Source organism: Geotrypetes seraphini, chromosome 15, assembly GCF_902459505.1.
Source record: "Geotrypetes seraphini chromosome 15, aGeoSer1.1, whole genome shotgun sequence".
Classification (NCBI taxonomy): Eukaryota; Metazoa; Chordata; class Amphibia; order Gymnophiona; family Dermophiidae; genus Geotrypetes; species Geotrypetes seraphini.
Window position 1 is genome coordinate 9,234,407 of NC_047098.1, and position 21,691 is coordinate 9,256,097.

A 21,691-nucleotide genomic window follows, 5' to 3' on the forward strand; every position below is an offset into this window, starting at 1 on the left:
GACTTCTGAAAGGCAAGTAGATGAAACATCCACTTATGTGATGGCTGTTATGAAATATTGACCACAGATCATTTGAAAGCTGCAATCCAATGCAGTTTACCTTGTACAAATCGGTCAGCGCATTCTTGCTGGGGAATTTCATTGCATTAACTTGTATGGCTGGGCTTGTCTCTGCCACTTCGTTTTCTGGGCTTCTAGGAGTGACGAAAAGCATAACTGGCTGTGTGGTGCCAATGAGCTGGTTACCCACCTGCATGGCGAAAAATTTGTGAGTACGTGGTCACAATGCAAGACAAAACCACACAACTAACCAGCTGCTTGTTTCTTGATTTTCTCATTCTGTTCTGGACGATAAACCCCCCACAAATAGAAGATGACACAAATTGGGCAGCAAATTAGCCTATACGCTTTCTCTATCCAGCTTCAACTCATGACCCTGTAACTGGATTATTGCAGGCATTAGATCTCTAGACGATGTTATTTCAGAAGGTAAACTGCTGGATTTTTCACAATTGCAACATAGATTTGGTCTTAATAAAACACAAAGTTTTAAATGGTTGCAATTGAAGCAGGCCATTCAGGTTGGGTTCCCTGAATGGAAAACATTAAATAATCAATATAGTTTAAAGTTCTTATGTTTTCAAGCAGACTTCCTAGGACATCAAGCCACATTGTGGTATAAATTAATATCTGGATATTTGAATAAAAAACCAAAAAATGGTCTAAGAGATATTTGGAGCATTGAGATTAAGCATCAAATTAATGCATCTCAATGGCCACTAATTTGGTCTTGGAGAATGAGATGTACAGTGTCAGCATCTATGAGACAAACTTGGTTCTTTTTATTACATAGAGCTTTTTGGACCCCTACACGTTTGCAAAAATTAGACAGTTCTAAGTCCAATAAATGCTGGCACTGTAATCTGGAACCAGGGACATTAGATCACTTACTGTATCATTGTCCCTATATTAAAACTTTTTGGAATTCAATTTGGCCACAAATTAATAAATTGATGGAAAATCATATAGCTATATCATATGATACGGTATTATTTGGAATGATGATGAGGAAAAAAAGTCAAATTTCACCAGAAAATAATAAGCTTTTATTAATTATGACAGGGGTTGCCATTCAGCATATAACTAATAATTGGAAAAATTATAATAACCTAAATTATACATTTTGGTGGAACACAATATGTCATATATACAAAATGGAAAGAGCAATAGCAATACAAAGAGGGACATATATTAAATTTATAAAAATATGGGGGCCTTTGACAAAATATTGTAATGAGTAAATAATAGGTTTTTTCTTCTTCTATTCTTCTTTCAAATATCTTTATTATGACACACATAGGGGGGGATAATGAAAATAATTTTTACATAAATATGTTAAATTATACAATATGTTATGCATGAATGAAAAATAATAGAAGGGTGGGGGGAGGGAGAGGGGATAAAAATATATTTAGAACATAATGTATTAGATATAAAAGTGTTATTGTATATTCATCAATTATATTTTAACATGTTGTACACTTTCTGTAAAATTTGAAAATAAAAAATAATATACAACTCATGACCCTGCATACTGAAGAATGAAAGGAAAACCCTCTTTTAAAGGCTCAACACTTCACTGCTTTTCTTTCATAGCCTTTCTGTCCAAACCAAGGTATGTCAACTCTGCAGCACTCCACATTTCAGAGACACCACATATCAGTCATTGTGTTGAAGGAGGAAAATAGCCTATAGAACTATCAGTACCAAATAATAATTCTGTATTATGGGCTAGATTCACTAAGCAAACCAATCGGTTTGCGACCCGATTCACTAACCTCTGTCCCGATCACTCACAGCTCCGATCTGATCCTCCCATGCAAATTAGTAAAACCCCATGCAAAATAGCCAAGCGATTGATTCATTAACAATTGCTTGGCTATTTTGAATCGGTTTTTACTATTGTCAAACCCGACTGCTGAAGACCTGTAGGGAACTGTGTTACTGACAGGTCTGCTGGTTTTTTGACAGGCCTGCCTGTCTTTTTTATTATTTTTTTTCCATGCCACAGATATTTTGCATGTGTTACACACGCAAAATATCTGCCCCATAAAAAAATAAAATAAAAGACAGGCAGGCCTGTCAAAAAAATGTGCCCCCCCCCCAAACCACAAATTGCAGGAGGGATGCCCTCACACACAAACATGGCCCCGTTGCCCTCCTCCCCCCCGAAGAAAAAAGCAGGAGGGATACCGACTCCCTCTTGCCATCGACGCTAGCGAGCTCAGTCCTAAAAAACAAACAAACAAAAAACCCCCATTCTCGATGCTTTGAGACGCAAGAGGCCCGACTTTAGTACAGGAAGAGGCGGTCGGAGCATACCGCAAGTGATTTCCATCACTTACCAGCGCTCCGGCTGCCCTCTCCTGTCTCCCCTGCTAAAAACTATGTTCGCGGTTTTTCAACATTCGCGGGGGTTCCTGGAACAGAACCGCTGCGAACATCGGGGGAGTACTGTACTCTGATTTTCTCTAACAAGAGGATTTCTTGTGTATATTGTTTGTAAAAATGAATAAATAAATTATAAAAAGAAGAAATTACTACAACGATCATGAGACTCAATTGGCAATCATGGGAAACAGAGTGGCTAAATTAGATGCATCTGTGTCTGTTACATGTATAGCACACTTTTACACTTGCAAATGGAGAAGATGGAAAATTCAATGAGATCTAAGAATCTTTGATTCTTAAACTTTCCTATCTCTCATTACTTGGCACCACTGGAGCTCCTGAAGATGTATATGGGAGATATTCTGCAATGCTCTCAGGTGGATTTATTCATACCTGATAATGTTTATTATATCTCCAGGAGCTCCAAGTTGGTTGATGAAGAAGGGGGAGTAGATCAGTTGGTTTCTACTGATAGTTTGAATGTTCCTCAATTTTTAGAATCCTTCAAGGATTATATAGCTAAACAAGCAACATTATTAGTTATATTTAAATCTGAAATGGAAAAATAAGCTATTCTTAAACTGTATTTAAAAAAGTCATTGTTTTGTGGATAACTATTAAAAGTATTTCCAGATGTAGCCAAACAAACGCAATTTAAGAGAAAACATTCCTGCTGCTTAAGCTTTGGCTTAAATTCCCATGTAAATGTTTAATATCGTATGGTAATAATAAGCTTATATTCATGGATCCATCTCAACTTGAAATTTTTTTTCACGATAAGCTTTCACTGGAAAATGTTTCAAAAACTAATGCAGATGTTGATGATAAAAAATGACTTTAGATAGATATTTTTACCCGTTTGCTGAAATAAATATTTCTTCCAGGATTTTTTTTTTTTTTGGGGGGAGATAAGCTTGCCCCAATAATGTAGACTATAAATTGTAGTGATATTTTTTCTTTTGTTCTACTTTTTTTTTTTAATTCTGTATTTGCCTTGAACTGTTATGAGATGTAATAAATACAATTATAAATAAAATAAATTTAAAAAAAGAGAGAGGCATAAAAGGCAAAAAGGCCACTGTTACCTGCACATCCTGTATACTGAGTTCAAGCACTTGGTTGGCTGCCAGCTGACTATAATGAACATTAATCCCCGTGAAGCTTGCAAAAACCAGCTCTTCTGGGACTTTGTTAATTAAAGATAATCCTATTCCATTATCTAATTTCACTAGCACCTGAAAAACAACAAGCGTTCACAAATCACTTTTAGTACATTATAAATGCGTACATATCGAACCATGTTTATTAGCAAAGCTGTATACACACAGAATTATGTATTAAGAGCAATGTAAACCATAAACCGTGTCCCCATTCCAGTGACGATCATACTTCTCTCCTCCTTCCCCCAGAACTAAGTTTTACACGTCAGAAACAGAGAGTTGGTGGGTGGGTGGGAGGGGGGGGGGGTTTTATGGAAAATGTGTTAGGCAATTATAAGTATATTTGGAATGGGAGGGATGGGAGGTAATTTATAGTATAAGATGACTGAAGAATTTCAAGTGAAAAATGTATATTATGATTTGATTTATTGTACACTTGTTTCTATATTTAAAAAATGAATAAAGAAATATATATATATAAAAAAAAGAGACAGAGAGAGTATTTGAAAAGAATGATAGGAATCATACTTCAAGCTCCTGTTCTTGGTCTGGATTTCTCAATTTTCGTAGGTCGAGTTCGACTAGTTCATCCAATTCACTTGAGGAATGATCACTTCTACGATGATTAAAGTCTGTTACCTAAATAAAAAGGAGGAAAGTTTCCACGTGCAAGCAGATTGAATGCCTTTGTCCTAGGACCCTAATGCCATTCATTCCTGGTTGCTCTTCTGCCTCCTTATAATCTCTTCCTTCCTAAGGGGGTAATTTTCTAAAGGTTAAATAGAAGCTTATTATAAAGCTACCTGGAGTGTAAGTAGCTGTGCAATGCCATTTTGTGTATATTTTTACCTACCGGAAGCAGAGCAGCAGTCGGGGCAGAATTGGGAAACTGTTTAAACCTTATGCATCCAGCAGCGTAGTGGGAGTGAGGCGTACCCCTCCCCCACCTCCACATGCTCCTTCCCCATCCTCTCTGTTAACGTTCTTGGTGCGAGCAGCAACCCCCAAGCTGCTATCGCGTCAGCTCTTCCTCTAACGTCACTTCCTAGGCACCGGGTCCAGGGAGGAAGAGCCAATGCTGGTGTGACACGTGCAGCGGGGGGGGGGTGGAGAGAAGGATAGGTGCTTGCGCCCTCACCAAGACAGTGCCCGGGGTGGTCCACCTCCTCTGCCCCCTTTGGTTTTCAAAAGCATAAAAATACATTTTCTTCAACTAGCAAGTATAAAATATTATATGTAGTTTCAGTTGTTTGTTTTGAGAAAACTGGTGCCAGTGTCGTAGTAAGGGGGTGTGTGGGGGATATGGTCCACCTCGGGCACAGTCTTCTTAAGGGTGGGGCACCCCTCACCCTCTCTGTTCCCCCGCGCCTTTCCTTGCCTTCCCCAGTACCTTTTTTCACATCCCCGCCGTGAAGTTGCTGCCCTCGTCAGCATCAGCACTCTATCTGACGTCACTTCCGGGACCCGCGCCTACGAAGTGACATCGAAGGGTAAACCGACACCTATGTGGGCATACTGCTCACATCGGAGAAGTTAAAATGGTACAGGTAAAAGAGAAGGGCGTGCACAGTGCGGCAGTCCGCCCCGGGCGCCACTCACCCTTACTACGCCACTGACTGGTGCCTCTCTCCTCTAGCACACACCCCCAAACCTTACTGCCTTAAAGTATGGGGCCTAGACCAAGTTGCATGTCTTCCAATGAAATCTGGAGAAACTGCCGGTAGTTCAACCAAGAGGACGCCACCCCTATGGTTGAATGCAATCCTAATTCCTTAGGAGGCACTGATCTTGAAGCAAATAAACCGAAAAAGTAGCCTCCTCTGAAGCTGCCAAGCCTTATTTAATGCTATCAAAGAAAATCAAAAAGCCTCTCTTATAGATGCTGGCATTGTAATCTGGATGTAGGGACTTTGGATCATCTTTTGTTCTATTGCCCCCATATCTTAGCCTTTTGGTATTCAATCTGGGATCAAGAAAATTGTTTATTGGAAAACCATGTAGTGTTATCTTATGATACTGTGATATTTGGAATGTCTATGAGAAAAAAGAGTCAGATATCATCGTCTATATACAATTATTAGCAAATGTTAGAAGTTTCAGACTTATATGTAGGAGTGGACATATTTAGTGTCTGGTGTAGATACTTTTTAGGTGATATTTCTGTCGAATAAGGCAGTTTTTATGGCTTTTCTAAAGGCGTCATAGGTCAGTCCAGCTCCATTAATGTAGTTGTCTAACCAGTGTTGTTGTTTGTTTGCTTGGTACATAAAAGTTCTATCCAGAAAGGTTTTGTATTTGCAGCCGGTAATGCCTGGATATGCAAATAGATTGCAGTTTCTGGTTTGTCTTGTAGGGCTGTATAGTATGAAGTGAGGTAGCAGGTAGGTAGGAGCCAGTCCCCAGACCAGCTTGAAACAGATGCAGGAGAACTTGAATATTATTAGGGAAAGGATGGTAGATGTATGGCAGTGAGGGTGGTAGAAGTGAGGACAGCATTTGAATTTAAAAAAAACAACAACACATAGGACAATGAAAAATGAAAGGACTGTAGTCCTTTCTGCCATCATTTGCTATGTTTATGGAGAAACTACCAAATCTGTATTTCTCCAATTTCCCACAGAAAAGTAGAAAATGTTTATGTCCCCCCCCCAAAGTGCCTTCCTCTAGCCCTTAAGAAACTGATTATCTGCTTCTTGAACCAAGGCTAATAATGTGTTTTCCCTCATAAAACAAGTTACTACTGATTCTAGTTAACCATGGGAGTATTAAAATAGAAACAGACTGCTGTCACCTGCAGAACACGGGTGGGCCCATCAGGAATGACTCGGACAGAAAGCACTCCAGAACCAGGTCTCATTTTCTGGTTTATAAATTGTTGTTGAGGTGGAACTGGACCCAAAAGCACCATAGAAGCATCAGAGCCCAGAACAACTTCTGCTCCATCAAAGAAACTTGAAACCCCATTTTTCACCTAATAGAAAACAAAACAAAAAGCCCCAAATTAATCATTTGACAGTAAAAGTGAATGATTTTTTAAATAACTAGCATAGTTGTCTACAAGCTGAGTACCCCGCCCAAGCTCTGCCCCAGACCCCTCCTCCATAATAATAATGCAATTGTAATGCAATTTCTCCCATTCATTTTTCATATATACACAATATAACCTTAATATATAATGGTAAACACAAAATAAAAAAAAAACACAAAGCACACTGTACGCAGAGAAAATGTTAATTATCATTTATATTCAGTGGGGGGGGGATCAAAGAGGTCAAGGCAGATGACTTTAAAATATGCAATGTCACCTCAGTAACAATTATAGAAAAATAGACAAATATAGTGCAAAATATAGACAGCAGATATTAATTCTCAAAACTGATACATTTCAATCATTAAATTGAAAATAAAAGCATTTTTCCTACCTTTGTTGTCTGGTGATTTCATGGGTCTCTGGTTGCACTTCCTTCCAACTGTGCATCCAATACTAAGGGCACAGACCTCAATTCAATTTCTCCTTTTTTCCTAAAACGTTATTTCTCTTTTCAGATTTCTCTTTTCAGATAATGATAGAAACCAGTCTAACAAGAGGATTTATACCGAAAGAATGGAAAGAGGCAGTCATCCGTCCAATTATAAAAAAAAACTCAAAAGAATCAATTGCAACTGAATCAAATTACTGACCCTTAGCTAATCTTCCCTTTCTTCCCAAATTAATAGAAAAAGTTGTTTTTAATCACGTAGCCAACTTTATAGAAAAAACTCACATACTACATCCCAATCAGACAGGCTTTAGATCAAACCACTCAACTGAACATTCCATGATAGGACTCACAACTAATATCCAATATCACCATAAATCTGTCCTTCTGGTTTCACTTGATTTATCTGCGGCATTTGACACCATAGACCATCATTTACTCATCAAAAGACTATCTTTAGTTGGCATTTCCAGTCAGCTAAAGTTATCTTTAACAATTCATCATCGAATAACTTTACCAGTTCTTATGGAATCCCTCAAGGTTCAATTCTGTCCCCACTTTTATTTAACATCTTTTTATCACCTCTCTTAACCCTCAGTCAGTCTATTGGATTTTCTTCTTTTGCATATGCAGATGACATCCAACTCTTGTACCCTTTAAACACAGCAGATCCCAACGAGATAACAAATAAAAATATTAAGTTAAAACAAATAAGCCAATGGCTTCAGGATAATATGTTGGCCCTGAACGCAACAAAATCTTCAGTAATGTTTTTTCCATGGAAAAATTATCTTAAATTTTCATCACAGATACTCCTAGATAATTTCCCACTCCAAATAGTAACAACAACAAAAATATTGGGAGTGAGATTAGATCAGGAACTTTCTTATCATGACCAGATTAGTTCAGTGGTTAAAAATTGTTTTTAGAAGCTACGTCTCATTAGATCCTTATCAAAAGTTTTAAATATTATACACTTGTTGTAAGATATGAAAACGAATAAAGATTAAAAAAAAAAAAAAGTTTTAAAACCAGAAGCTCTTAACATTCTCATTCACTCATTAATTTCCAGGCTTGACTATTGCAACACTTTATACCAAGGTATAACCCAAAAATAAATAAGAAGATTACAGATAATACAAAATACAGCAATAAAAATTATTACTAATTCAAAAAAATATGATCACGTTACACCACTTCTACAAGCAGCACATTTTAAAATTATACTGTTAACTTTTAAAATTCAACAATTGCATTACAGATTTATATTCCGCCATTACCTTTCGGTTCAAAGCGGATTACAAAAAGTGTTATGGAAGGAGGGTTACAAAGTTAGAGATCAGAGATCGTTTCCAAGAGAGGGTTAGGTAGGATCAGGGGTTAGGGAAAGAATGGTAAGAAGGAGGTATTCTAATGCTCCGATATTTTAGGATCATCTCTTGATACCATATTCTCCATTCAGGGCACTTAGATCAACAGAACAACATTTACTGACTATCCCTTCTTTCAAAGTAATAGGGACCAGGAGATCTACTATTTTCTCAGTTATAGCACCCCAGCTCTGGAATAATTTACCAATACATTTACGTAATGAATCCTCTTTAGAAAAATTCAAGCGTTCTTTAAAAAGTTTCCTGTATAAGGATGTATTTGAAATATAGATAGTATAACCTATTAAATCTCTTAGATCCTAATTAGACCCTCACACTCATGCCCAACAAGTCTCCTGTTAGTGCTTCCTTCCTCCCTTCTGTGTCTCGAGTTCATGCCCCCTCCCTGCCTTCCAGTCTTTGCCCCAAATTCCCCCCTTCTTTCTCTCTTACTTACTACAACGCGCTCGCTCCCTTCAGGGCCGTCCAGCTTGGCTGCTCCTTCCTGCCTTCAGCCACCCCCCTCTTCTGAAGTGCCAGCGGGGATCCCATGCCCTTATTCCTGCATTTCCCCCTCCACTGAAGCCGACCCAAAAAGGCTTCCCTCCGATGTCAGAGCTGATGTCGGAGGAAAGCTTTCCGGGCCTGCGAGAAATCCCTGTTACCTCCTTCAGGGTTGCTCCTTCTGGCCTTCAGCCACCCGGGGACACATCGCGGGCAGCTGCTCTTACACGCTGCACGTGGCTGCCCCACAAGCCTTCCCTCTGACGTTAGAGAGAAGGCTCCGGGTCAGCCATGTGCAGTGTGCAAAAGCCGCTGCCTGCGACGTGTCCCTGGGTGGCTGAAGGCCAGAAGAAGCAGCCCTGAAGGAGGTTTGCTGGAGAGTTGATTTTGATTAGTGGATTAATGGTCTTTGGAGAAGGCTAAGGGCTCCTTTTACGAAGGCGCGTTAGGGCTCTAAACACGCGGAATAGCGTGCAAATGCCGCTACTGCCTCCTCTTGCGCAGGCTATAGCACGCACTAATCCGGTGCGTGCGCTAAAAAACGCTAGCGCACCTTTGTAAAAGGAGCCCTAAATTAATGTGTTCTTCTGTTTAGCAGTTTTTTCTCTTAAAGTGCCAGATCAATACTTTTACCTGCACAACCAACCCTTGTAAACCGCAGGTCAGCTTCCCATCTTGAAAACACCAAGTCTGTGTGGTGCTGCGCCGACGGTCTGGCTTTCGTAGCATCAGAGGTTCATACCTATTACAAGAATAATTAAGTTGCTTTTATTGGAAAATCTAGGACTCCTTAACATAGAATGTACATAAGAACATAAGAAATGCCTTCACTGAATCAGACCCTGGGTCCATCCAGTCCGGTGATCCGCACACGCGGAGGCCCAACTAGGTGTAGTGGAGGATAAATCCCAGATTTTAATACATAGAATTACAATAGTTCTGAAACATTTATTTTTTAATGTATGTGCAATCTCTTCAGAATAGCATCTATATTTGTAGGCAGATTAGGAGCAGAGACATGAATCACACCCATCTGATTTAATCATTTATGTTATACAGCCTTTCAGAACTGGAATTCACAGCTGTACAGGGTCAACAGATAATACTGTATATGCTCGAATATAAATCTATCCAAGTATAAACTGAGATAACAATCCCCCCCACCCAAAGGGGGCAAACTTAACTCAAATATAAACTGGGGCTTTATATTTCTCTCCTTCCTCTACCCCTATGGTGTTCTGCATTTTTCCCCTTACCTTCCCCCACTTGGCTAATGCTATGGGAAGGAGAAGCAAAGTCAGTTCGTGCTGAGGCCTTGAGCATCTGTCTAAGGGGCGGGAGCTGGCAGGTACAGAGCATGTGCAAATGCTCAAGGCCTCTACCCCAGCCAACTGTGATGCTGTCAGCATCAGCTGGGAGTTGCCAACCTGGACTGGTGATCCAGGGATGCCACTGAGTTAGGGACTGTTCCTCCTTCCCATGCGTAAAGGAAAAAATGCTGGACCCCAGAGGGGCTCGAATATAAACCAAGAGGCAATTTTTGGGCATTTGCACAATAGTGCTTAGAAATCCTGCTAGCACCTATATTGGTCTGCGTGCACACACTTGCTAAGTGCCAGTATTCTAAACATTTATGCACATGTTAGAATTGTCCTTTGCAAGTCCTGGCATTCCTGGGATTGACAGGATTAGCTTCCTATAAAATATATCCCTCGTGCCCTGGAGAATATAGTGCATATAGTGCCCACCTTCACTCACACTCATAGGTGCTAATGTTGCACCAGTGCTGGGAGTCCCTTCTCCTGGGGCTGTGGAATGCTGTCTCTATAGCATTACCATGATGCCTCACTGGTCCCCACGAAAAACCATCAGGGTAATTAATTCATTTGGGCAGACTGGATGGACCATTTGGGTCTTTATCTGCCGTCATTTACTTTGTTACTCTGTCACAACTTCTCGTGTGTGCACCTGACAAATAATTTCAAAAGAAGTTTGTTACAGGTTCCAAAGATCGACAACCAACAGCCTTACCCTTTATCAGTGACGGCAGCCAGACCTGCGATGTCCAGCACTAAGGAGGAATCTGCAGAACGAGATGTAGATGGCCTGCTTGGGTTATGAGGTGCTGAAGAGCCTTCGTGACATAGCTCTCCACTGCCACTCATTCGCCAAAGTTGTGAGCGTTTTCCTGGTTCCTGTAAGAAACACAGAAATGTTCTACTTAATCAGTAGTGTCGTGCAAGGGTTTTCAATCCAGTCCCCAGGATACATCTAGCCAGTCAGAGTTTTCAGGATATCTAGAATGAACATGCAAGAAATAAATTTACATTCACTTCTTCCATTCTGTGCAAATCTCTCTCATACATATTCATTGTGGGTATTCTGAAAACTTGACTGACTTCATATTCATATTCAGATTGTGAGCCCAAAGGGACAGACAGGGGAAAATGCTTGAGTGCCTGAATAAATTCATGTAAACCGTTCTGAGCTCCCCTGGGAGAACGGTATAGAAAATTGAATGAATAAATAAATAAATAAAATATAGTGTTCATACAGGTACATTATTCAACATCATATAAAATTTAAGCATAAGTTTGTACTGTGTAATTTTAGCAGTACAAATGTTAGTGGTTAGTGACATATGTAGCAGTCAGTTGATGAGGGAAGGTGAGCTCTCAGGTGAAAACTGGAGATTGGGAGACGGACATTTGGGTCAAAGTGATTACCATGGGCAAGACACAAACAAGACAAACTTTCCAGAGTATTGGAGACACACACAAATCGCAGGAGGCTTATGGAGGAATTGTAATGCAAAGGATACATTTTAATTACCTTTTAAGTACAATGAAGCCCTTGATAAGCAAATTAAGATAAATTGAATTTCAATGGGCAATCAGGTTAAATGAACTAAGAGTCTGGCTATAAATGTTGGAAAGTTACAAAAACACCATGTGACAGCTAAAATACCAGTTTCAGGAAAAATAAAGACAGTAGTCAATAATGGACAACTGATTTAGGAAAGGGGTGCGAGGTTTTCCTTGACCAGTTAAATGGATGTAGGAATCTAACAAGGTTAAGAACCCCTGGTCTACTTGGCTCTCGTACATAAATCAATCAATGAAAAGTCAGAGGAAATACCTTTATCTTGGACTAACTGAATCCACTCTGGTCTCATTTTCAATATAAGAGTTTTAAAGCTATCTTATTTTAGCTTTAATATATCTCCGGAGACAACAAACCACCTGGCATCCACCCTAAAACAAATTGATCTGTGGATGACCGATTTCAAATTAAAACTCAACTCTGATATAGTTATTATATGTATTTGTCTCTATCGTATCTCCCCTCTCTCTGCGTTCCTCGAGAGAGTATAGTTGCAACTTACCTAGACGTTCCTCATATGGGAGATCCTTGAGTCCTGAGACCATTTCTTTCTGATGCCAATCCAGTGCTATTTATACATCTCTTTACACTGTACCTTTATATATGTCATATGCAATATTGAATGAGGAGAGCTGAATTTTCATTGAGTTCATTGAAATAGTTAGAATCACTTTTTCTGTTAAGACACTGGACATGTTGTTTGTTCTTTATTGCCACCATTATGAATTAACTGTTAATTTTTATGTATTTATTTATTTATACCCTGCTTTTCCCAAGATGGGTCACAATGAAGTACATATTTATTTATTTATATGTCACTTATATCCTAAGTCAGGGGTGTCCAATGTCGGTCCTCGAGGGCCGCAGTCCAGTCAGATTTTCAGGATTTCCCCAATGAATATACATGAGGTCTATTTGCATGCACTGCTTTCATTGTATGCTAATAGATCTCATGCATATTCATTGGGGAAATCCTGAAAACCCCACTGGATTGCGGCCCTCGAGGACCGAAATTGGACACCCCTGTCCTAAGTGGTTTATATTCAGGTACTTTATCAAATTTCCCTATCTGTCCTGGCAGGCTCAAACTCTATCTAGTGTGCCTGGGGCAATGAGGGGATTAAGTGACTTCCCAGGGTCACAAGGAGCAGCGAGGGATTTGAACCCACAACCTCAGGGTGGCTGAGGCTGTAGCTCTAAACCCTGCACCACACACTCCCCATACATAAGCAAAATCACACACATTACAACAGATAAATCATCATCATAATAATGCAAAGCCTCCTACAATTACAAAGAGGCTACCAGCGCCTCGCATGAAAAAACTTTACATCAAATCCCATAATCCATTTTACAGAAAAGATGTTTCTTCAACAATTTCTTGAAACTACTCAAATGTGTTTGCTGTCGTAAATATCCTGGGAGCTTATTCCACTCCCGAGGACCCACACACGAAGACATGCTAGCTCTAGACACAGCCAGCCGCAGTTGTTTCACTGTCGGAATATGTAGGTCAGCGTGAATCACCGAACGCAACATACGCTGCGGTTCATATGGCAGAATGCTAGCCATCAAGTGCCTCAGTGCCTTATTGTGAATTGATATCAGTTCACTGATTTTGGTTTTATTAATTTTTTGATTGCTTTATGTCTGTAAACAGTTGCTCCTGATGAACCTGGCCATGTCGGGCTTTGTATTTTATTTGTGCATTAAAACCATCACTGTTTTATAATTGTCTGGCGGTCTTCTGTCACTGCTGCTCATTTTCAAGAGATACCCTCCTTATAATCATTCACTTTCTAAACCAAATTTACTGGCCTGTTCTACAGATATATTAAAAGCACTCTACCTTTTTCTTGAGTATGACTCTTTGTGTCTTTGGTTGGATATCCAGGACAAGTTCTGCATGCACAACATCCTTATTGGGAGCAACTGGCCTGGTTCCCTCCTGAGAACTAGAAAGATGTCACATGAAATTAGTCACAAATGCCACTGTATGATGGACCCAACCCTCTGTTCCATGCATATGTTATAACAACACTGGTTTGAATTCTCCCCCACCAAGAAAGATGTAAAGGATTCCATTGCTCACACATTTCTGATATTTTCTTTAATAAAAATTTTTCATTCTCCGTCACTGTGTCTTCTATTGTGTTCTTAATAGTAATACCTAAGTATTTTAACCCATCTTCCTTCCAAACAAAGGAAAATGGATCAAATAATCCTTTGGTACAATGAACACTGAGCGGAATGTGATTTAATGGGTTTATTCCTGATGAATGGGATGGGTGGGGGAGGGTCTTTTTTATATGCATTTGACAATAATTGTTAGAATGTCAAGTGATTTGTATGAATTATCTGATTGAATATTGTACACTTGTTGCAAGAGTTAAAACTGAATAAAGAATTAAAAAAAAAAAAACAACAACACTGGTTACCTCTACAATTTAACCTAGAGATTCAAGAATTTCAATGAAATCTCACCAGGGAAATATATGGGTTTCAGGCCCTTCCGTTGTGCTCTCTATAAGTTAACAGTGAGGGGGAATAAATAGGAGGGGAAAGGCAGCATTAAGAAGCAAAGCAGCTCTTATTTTCTGATTTTTTGCTCATTCCATACCAATTTCACTCCCCTTCACCCAACTTTCTATTTCCTGCACAGCAGAAGGAGGGGGGCTGGATTAAGAAGCAATGTGGATTTAATCTTCTGTTTATGTTAGCTTCAGCCCCTCCCCTCCTGCTTAGAAGGGGAGGAGCTGAAGAAAGCCCCTCCCCCTCCTGGTCCCTGTATATAGCTTAGAAGGGAAGGGGCTGAAGAAGAAAGCAGAAGGCTGCACTCCTCTAAATGAGTCTATTTACAGAAAGGAGAGGTCAGAGGTCAGCCCTGGGGTCAAGGGGAAGAAAGAGAAAATATGCATCTGTGTGAGAGACTCTGAAAGGGAGAATGAGAGGTCTTTCCTTTCTCCCTGAGGTTATCTACACCTAATCTCAAAGTGGCAACTCCTCAAAGGTTACTAGGTATGTTGGTTGGATTGGTCTATCCCCCAAAATTCTGTCTTCAGGTAGGGTTATCAGATGTCCAGAATTACCTGGACATGTCCGCTTTTAAGAGGATTGTCCTGGCGGCTCATCAAAACCTAGCACTTTGTCTAGGTTTTGAAAAGCTTTGAGCTCGGGGCCGTGTCTGGAGGGCATCTGTGCATGTGCGGATGCAACGCGGCAATGTCACGTGCATGTGGGTGATGTCACCGCGTTGCATCCGTGCATACGCAGATGCCCTCCAGATGCGGCCCAAAGAGTTGAGGTTTGTGCGGGGCTGGGGTTGGGGACTGAAACAAGGCAGGGCTGTGGGTGGGATGGGCAGAATGGGGAGGGGCCGGGGTAGAACGGGGAGGGGGGGCACTTAAGAAAAATTTTGCAACCCTATCTTCATGGCGTCCTCAGTCCTGGCCACTGACCCTGGTCTCACAAATGGCTGGCCCCTATAACAACATATTGTCTGTTGCCATGGTGATCTGTTTACCTGTCTTTCTGGGTTTTTGTGGTTTGTTTGTTTTTTGGGGGGGAAAGGGGCAAAAGTTTCCTCCTGCTTTTTCAGGCTAACAACAATACCATGAACATTAATTTTGACTTATTATTGAATTGGGAGGGAGGGAGGGATGGGGGATTATTATATTCAATAAGAATGATATAAATTTAGATTTCTTACATAATATTTTAACATTATAGAATACTAATTTCCTAATGAAATATTAAATTTGATGCTAATATGTGAGTTAATCAAGTGTGTATCTTTAAGTTTTATATGAGTTTAATTGATACACTTGTTGTAATACAAAAATGAATAAAGAATTATAAAAATTTAAAAAAAAAAAAATTTTGACTTCCACAAATTTTCTCTCCTTGCATAGAGAAGGTAGACAAGGAAAGATTCTTCAGACTACGGGGAACCACAAGTACAAGGGGGCACTTGGAGAAACAGAAAGGGGACAGGTTTAGAACTAACGCTAGGAGGTTCTTCTTCACTCAGTGGGTTGTGGACACATGGAACACAATCCCAGAGGATGTGATTGGGCAGAGTACACTACGGGGATTCAAAGAGGGATTGGATAGATTCCTGAAGGATAGGGGGATTGAGGGGTACAGATAGGGGTAGATAGGGTATAGAAAGAATATAGATAGAAAGAGGACATAGGGCTAAATCAAGAAAACCTGACAGGTCGTGGACCTGATGGGCTGCCACGGGTGCGGACTGCAGGGCACAATGGACCTCTGGTCTGACCAAGTGGAGGCAACTTCTTATGTTCTTATGCTCCTCGTCCATATTAATAGCTGTCTTTAACTAAGGAACACAAAAGGCTATTTTCTCCGATAAATATACCCTCTAAGACTGGCCACTGGGTGTTGCCTTTTGGTGACAGCTGAGACTCCCTCCCCAAGCTGGTTCTGGAAACAACCGCTGCTGAAGCCTCAGCCTGGTCAAATGAGCAGAAGCTGGGCTCTGGAATCAAGTGTGTGGCTCTTTTAGTTTTTAGAGCAATTATCAACACACAATCAGCTTTTTAGAGATGAATACTAAGGGAAGAGAAACTAACTTGCCCTGAAAAGGTGTAGGTAGCAGCAATATAAATGAAATTTTCATAGTAAAGTTGGCGGCTGTCCTGGAATTCATTCATGTTGAAGCTGATTTCTGAAGAGCCTGCCCCTTTAACTGTCAGCGTGATGTAAGGTGGAAGAGTGGGCTCATCCCAGGCATAATCCAGAGACATCAGGGGCTTCACTTCAGTGCTGAGTCTTGGCTCAGCAACGCCACGCTGGGTAAAGACAACCGGGACCTAGGGCACAAAGATACCAGTTTAAAAATGTTGCAAAGCAGACTATGTGCTACGTTGAATAAGAATCCCACCATTTTCCCAGGGTTTCTGATGCAGACATTAGACAGAGGCACTTACCTTGGAGAAATTATCTATCCGAAAAGGTGGTGGCAACTGATCAGTGTTGCTGAACGAAATGCGGTATGTGGCTCCTCGAAGAGAGATTTCAACTCGTAAGAAAAAGCAGTTTCCAAGGGTGTCCCTGAAGCAAGAAACAAAACAGTCAAGATGTACCTGTTAATATACAGTACTCCCCCCAAATTCACAGGGGTTCCATTCCAGGAACCCCCATGAATGCAGTTTTTCACCTGTCAAAAGGCAGGAGAGGGCAGCTGGAGCGCTGGCGGGTGAAGAAAATCACTCACAGTCTGCTCCGACCGCCTCTTCCTGTAGTAAAGTTGGGCTACACCAATCAAGAGCTGCTTTGACACGCAGCTCCTGATTGGTGTAGAGCAGACCGCGAATGACCAAGCCCACGATTCACCAACCACGAATTTGCGGGGGAACTCTGTATTTATAAATGAACACAATAAAACACTAGGGGGTTTGTATATATAAGAAGTGCTACATACATGTATAAGATGCGATCAGTGGCATAGTAAGGGGAGTGTGGTGTGGCCCGGTCTTCTAAGGGTGCGGCACCCCTCCTCCTCTCCACCCCCCTTTCTCTCCTTGATGTGCATGCGCTCCCCTTGCTTTCCCCCGTACCTTTCTTACTTCTCTGGTGCGAGGTTGCTGCTTGTGTTGGTATTGGCGCTCTCTATGACATCACTTCCAAGACCCGCACCTAGGAAGTGACATCACAGGGTGAGCCGACACTGACGTGGGCATGCTGCTCACATTGGAGTTTAAATGATACAGGGGAAGGGGGCGTGCGCACAGTAGGGGGGCAGGGAAGAGGACGGGTGAGGGACATCACCACCCTAGGTGCCGCTCACTCCAGAGATATCAGCCAAAAAGCCAACATAGTAATAATAATAATTTTATTTCTTATATACCGCCCAACCAGAAGATCCGGGCGGTTCACAGCAAGAGAACTGAGGCATATCAGTGAAGATGCAAGATACAGTAGGAATCGGTAGGATTCAATGCTATACAATACAATAAAATACAACATGATACAATGTAGAGTGAAGGAAAGCGAAGTCATCTATGCAAATGGATGCGATTTTGAATGCCAAAGTGATAAGCTCCCTTCAAATCTCAAGTTAGCAGGAATTATTCATGACTTGAAGCATAACATAACATAATATTGATCTTATTGACTGCGTAACCAGAAGTTCAACGCGGTTTACAAAAGATTATGAAAATAAGCATGTTATATAAAATAGGATGGTTAGATAGTCAGTCATATATTTAGAGAAAAGATAGGTCTTTAATTGTCTTCTAAAATGTCTATAGGAACAAGCTGTGAGCAACAGTATTCGAAAGTCATTGTCATGAAGAGCTGCCTGAGATGCCAAAGTGTGGTTAAGAAATTTCTTACTCGTACAACCCTGGACAGATGGAAAGTTAAACAAAGGATGAGTTCTTCTACTATGTCTATAAGAAGCCAAAGAAAATCTCTTGACTAAATAAAAATGAGCCTTGTAGCAGAAACAGCCTAATTTAAACAACACCCAAGCCTCCATAGACAACCAATGCAATGACTAAATGCCATCAGGCAAAAGTACGTGAATTGCCAATGGCCCACCTACAGCCTTGTTAATCCCTGTGTGCTTCTGAATATGGAGGTAATTTTATAAAGCTTTTTCTATTTAGAAAGAATGTTTTATGAATGGAAAATTGAGCAAGGCTTACCACCTCCACCTGCTGGAGACTGACAACAGACTGGTTCTAAGAGGGACTGCACAGTCCACTTGTACCACTGATAGAATTCAGTGTGGTCTCAGTCTCCACCTGCTTGTAGAGGAGCGTAAGCCCATCCGTCTGTGCCGGTCTGGAGGGACACTAAAGAAGAATGTTTTATGAATGGAAAATTAAGCAAGAGTATATCTATGTAAAAAGCAGGCACACCAAAAGATTGCATCCCCTTTAATATAATCCATATACACATTCCAGGGGTTCAGTTGGGGAAGAGTTGTGTATTTTATAAAATCTGCATTTATACAGTACACAAAGTACAATAACAAGGAAATTAACTTGTGTATCTGTTTGCAAACTCACCTTGAACTTGGAAAGACAAATAATTAAATCTTTAAAATCTAAAGTAATTCAATCAGAAAAAAAGCCTAAAAAAATATGTATACATAGGAGGCGATTTTAGAAGTGGCAGCTGGTATACGGAAGGGATTTTAGATTTAGTGCATATCTTTTTCAGGAGCAGCTCAAGGTGAATAAAATTCATGTAGAGTAGATATTTTTCAGTTTCTGGAAGGCTCAAAATCTAATTCTGTGCCTGATGCTATGGAGGGTTAAGTGACTTGCCAGAATCACAAGAAATGTCAGTGGGATTTAAACCCCGATTCTAAGTCCACTGCTCTAACCACTCTACAAAAATGTAGGGAGGTGGAGGAAGGGGGGGGGGAAGGGACCCAGCACGAGACCCGCCGAGTTTAACATCCCTGAGGTCGGACGGATCCCCAAACAGGACCCGTCCAAGCTCTATCTGGCACAAAAGGGGAACCCAGGAGTCCAAAACAAAATTCCAACAGTACTAAGAGGAGAGCCGAATTAGTCTTACCACCTGCTTGAATGGAGACTGAGGAAGACTGGATTGCAAGAGGAGAAGCTATCCTGATACACAAGTTTGTTCTCAGTCTCCACCTGCTGGTAGCAGTGAGGTATATAACCCATTCGTAAGGACTATACCAGTCTACCAGGTGCTACAGAATTACCATTTATGTGCAACCAGAGGGACAGATGTGCATAAAAAATAAACCGAGAGATTGATTGTACCAAATGTCAAGCAAGTCCAGCCTATTTTACTATTGGGCAGCTGTACAGCTCCTCCAAGGCTGCCTGTATTGGCCGTCAGGCCTTTGCAGAACTTTAAGATAGTGTTTCTCAATCCAGTCCCTGGGGCACACCCAGTCAGTCAGGTTTTTAGGATATCCATAATGAATATGCATAAGACAGATATGGGGGCCATTGGCAAAATATTGTGATGAATAGTCATCAATTATTTTCTTTTCCTTTTCTTTCTTAGTTATATATAGCACACTAAAGGGGGGGAGGGGGGAGTTGGGAATAATTTTATAAAATATGTTATAATACGTTATAGAACACGTATATATTCTATTTCGGTTGAAAATGTGATGAAGGGTGGTTGGTTGGGTGGGGTTATTACATTACTAGATTTTTATGTGTTAGATATTATAGTGCTATTTAGGAATTACTTGTATAATGCATTTTTGTGCACTTGTTCAATTTGAAAACGAATAAAGATTCTATAAATAAAAAGGATATTCATAATGACTATGCATGAGACAGATCTGCATACCAAGGAGGTAATAAAACACAAATCTGTCTCATGCATACTATTATGAATATCCTGAAAACCCAGCTGGCTGTTGTGCTCTGAGGACCGGGGTGAGAAGCACTGAAACCATGCAGTCTGTCTACCTTTTGCGATTATCTGTGGGATACCGAGATGCTTCTGTTTTAATCTACATCAAGGAAAAACAACTTTCACTGCTTATTGATTTTACCTCATATTAATATGGAAAGAATTATTTTTGTTTACTTCAAAGCCACCAGACCATGTGCAGTTCGGTACATCCATCAGCCTGACACACAGTAGTTGATCATAATCATTTCGTGGCCAGTGGAAGACTACACTGGAGCCAGAAAGTGTTGAGATGTAGCCCGAAGGATTGGAAGTACCCTGGAAAAGAGAAAAAGGAAGTCTGCAGCATAGCACACTCAGAAGCCCAGAGCTGCGTTTTGTATATTTTCCTCACAGCATTACAAAATTCTGTTTCAGGTTTGCACATATTTGCATTCTTTAATATTCAAAAATATTCTTTGCTAAAAGTTAATTTTCCTATTTTTCTGTATAGATAATTTACCCTCTCCCCTCCCTCCCCACTTTTATGAAGACATGTTAGTCTTTTTTAATCGTCGGCCGCAACGGTATTAGATCCAAAGCTCATAGGAATTCCATGAGCGTCAGAGCTAATACTGCTGTGGTCAGCGATAAAAAAAAGCCTAACGCGACTTTGTAAAAGGAGGGAGGGGGGTTAGTTCTTTCATTCTAACTTTTTTTTTCCACTCATTTCTTCCACTTTATAATCTTACTGGCTGATGCCCCGGCGTTGCACGGGTATTTAATTATAGCAATAACACTGTAAATGGATTCAAATAAAGATACTATATAGTGGTGAATGAAATTATTTTTTTACAGCTTAATAAAAAGTACAATATTCAAATTATAATGTGAAATATTTGACAAAATGAATACAATACAACTAACGCAAAACGTGATTATAAACAACAATTTTAGTTTCACCTCCTGGAGCAAGAACATATAAATTCTTGGGTGAACCCACCCTTGAGCAAGCAACATAGAGTTGTGGGCCGCGAGACCCCCAGAACATATCACCCCAGGTAGTGAGGGATCTGCATACCAAGTTTTATTCAAATCGGTCAAGCCATTTTTGAATTACAGTGAGAATGGCAGCTTTTTACATTTTTTCCATTGACATGAATGGGTGAAATCTGATTTTATGTTTGTAGCTCCGCCCACGTGTGCAGGTGGGCCGCGAGACCCCCAGAACATATCACCCCAGGTAGTGAGGGATCTGCATACCAAGTTTCGTTCAAATCGGTCAAGCCGTTTTTGAATTACTGTGAGAATGGCAGCTTTTTACATTTTTTCCATTGACATGAATGGGTGAAATCAGATTTTCTGTTTGTAGCTCCGCCCACGTGTGCAGGTGGGCCGCGAGACCCCCAGAACATATCACCCCAGATAGTGAGGGACCTGCATACCAAGTTTTATTCAAATCGGTCAAGCCGTTTTTGAATTA

At 40.5% G+C, this 21,691-nt stretch overlaps 1 protein-coding gene across 15 annotated transcripts in view; it reads right to left on the reverse strand.

Moving 5' to 3' along the window:
• Positions 1–21,691, reverse strand: part of VPS13D (vacuolar protein sorting 13 homolog D) — a 301,308-nt gene that overhangs the window by 128,569 nt on the left and 151,048 nt on the right. For all 15 annotated transcript variants that reach the window (XM_033922659.1, XM_033922651.1, XM_033922648.1 and 12 more), the window contains 10 exons: positions 20,372–20,547; positions 16,800–16,923; positions 16,447–16,682; positions 13,697–13,802; positions 10,996–11,159; positions 9,598–9,706; positions 6,403–6,582; positions 4,140–4,250; positions 3,537–3,686; positions 101–250 (listed from right to left, as the gene is read on the reverse strand). In XM_033922659.1, the coding sequence (XP_033778550.1) occupies positions 101–250; positions 3,537–3,686; positions 4,140–4,250; positions 6,403–6,582; positions 9,598–9,706; positions 10,996–11,159; positions 13,697–13,802; positions 16,447–16,682; positions 16,800–16,923; positions 20,372–20,547 (1,506 nt within the window). The remainder of the gene's footprint in view (positions 1–100; positions 251–3,536; positions 3,687–4,139; positions 4,251–6,402; positions 6,583–9,597; positions 9,707–10,995; positions 11,160–13,696; positions 13,803–16,446; positions 16,683–16,799; positions 16,924–20,371; positions 20,548–21,691) is intronic.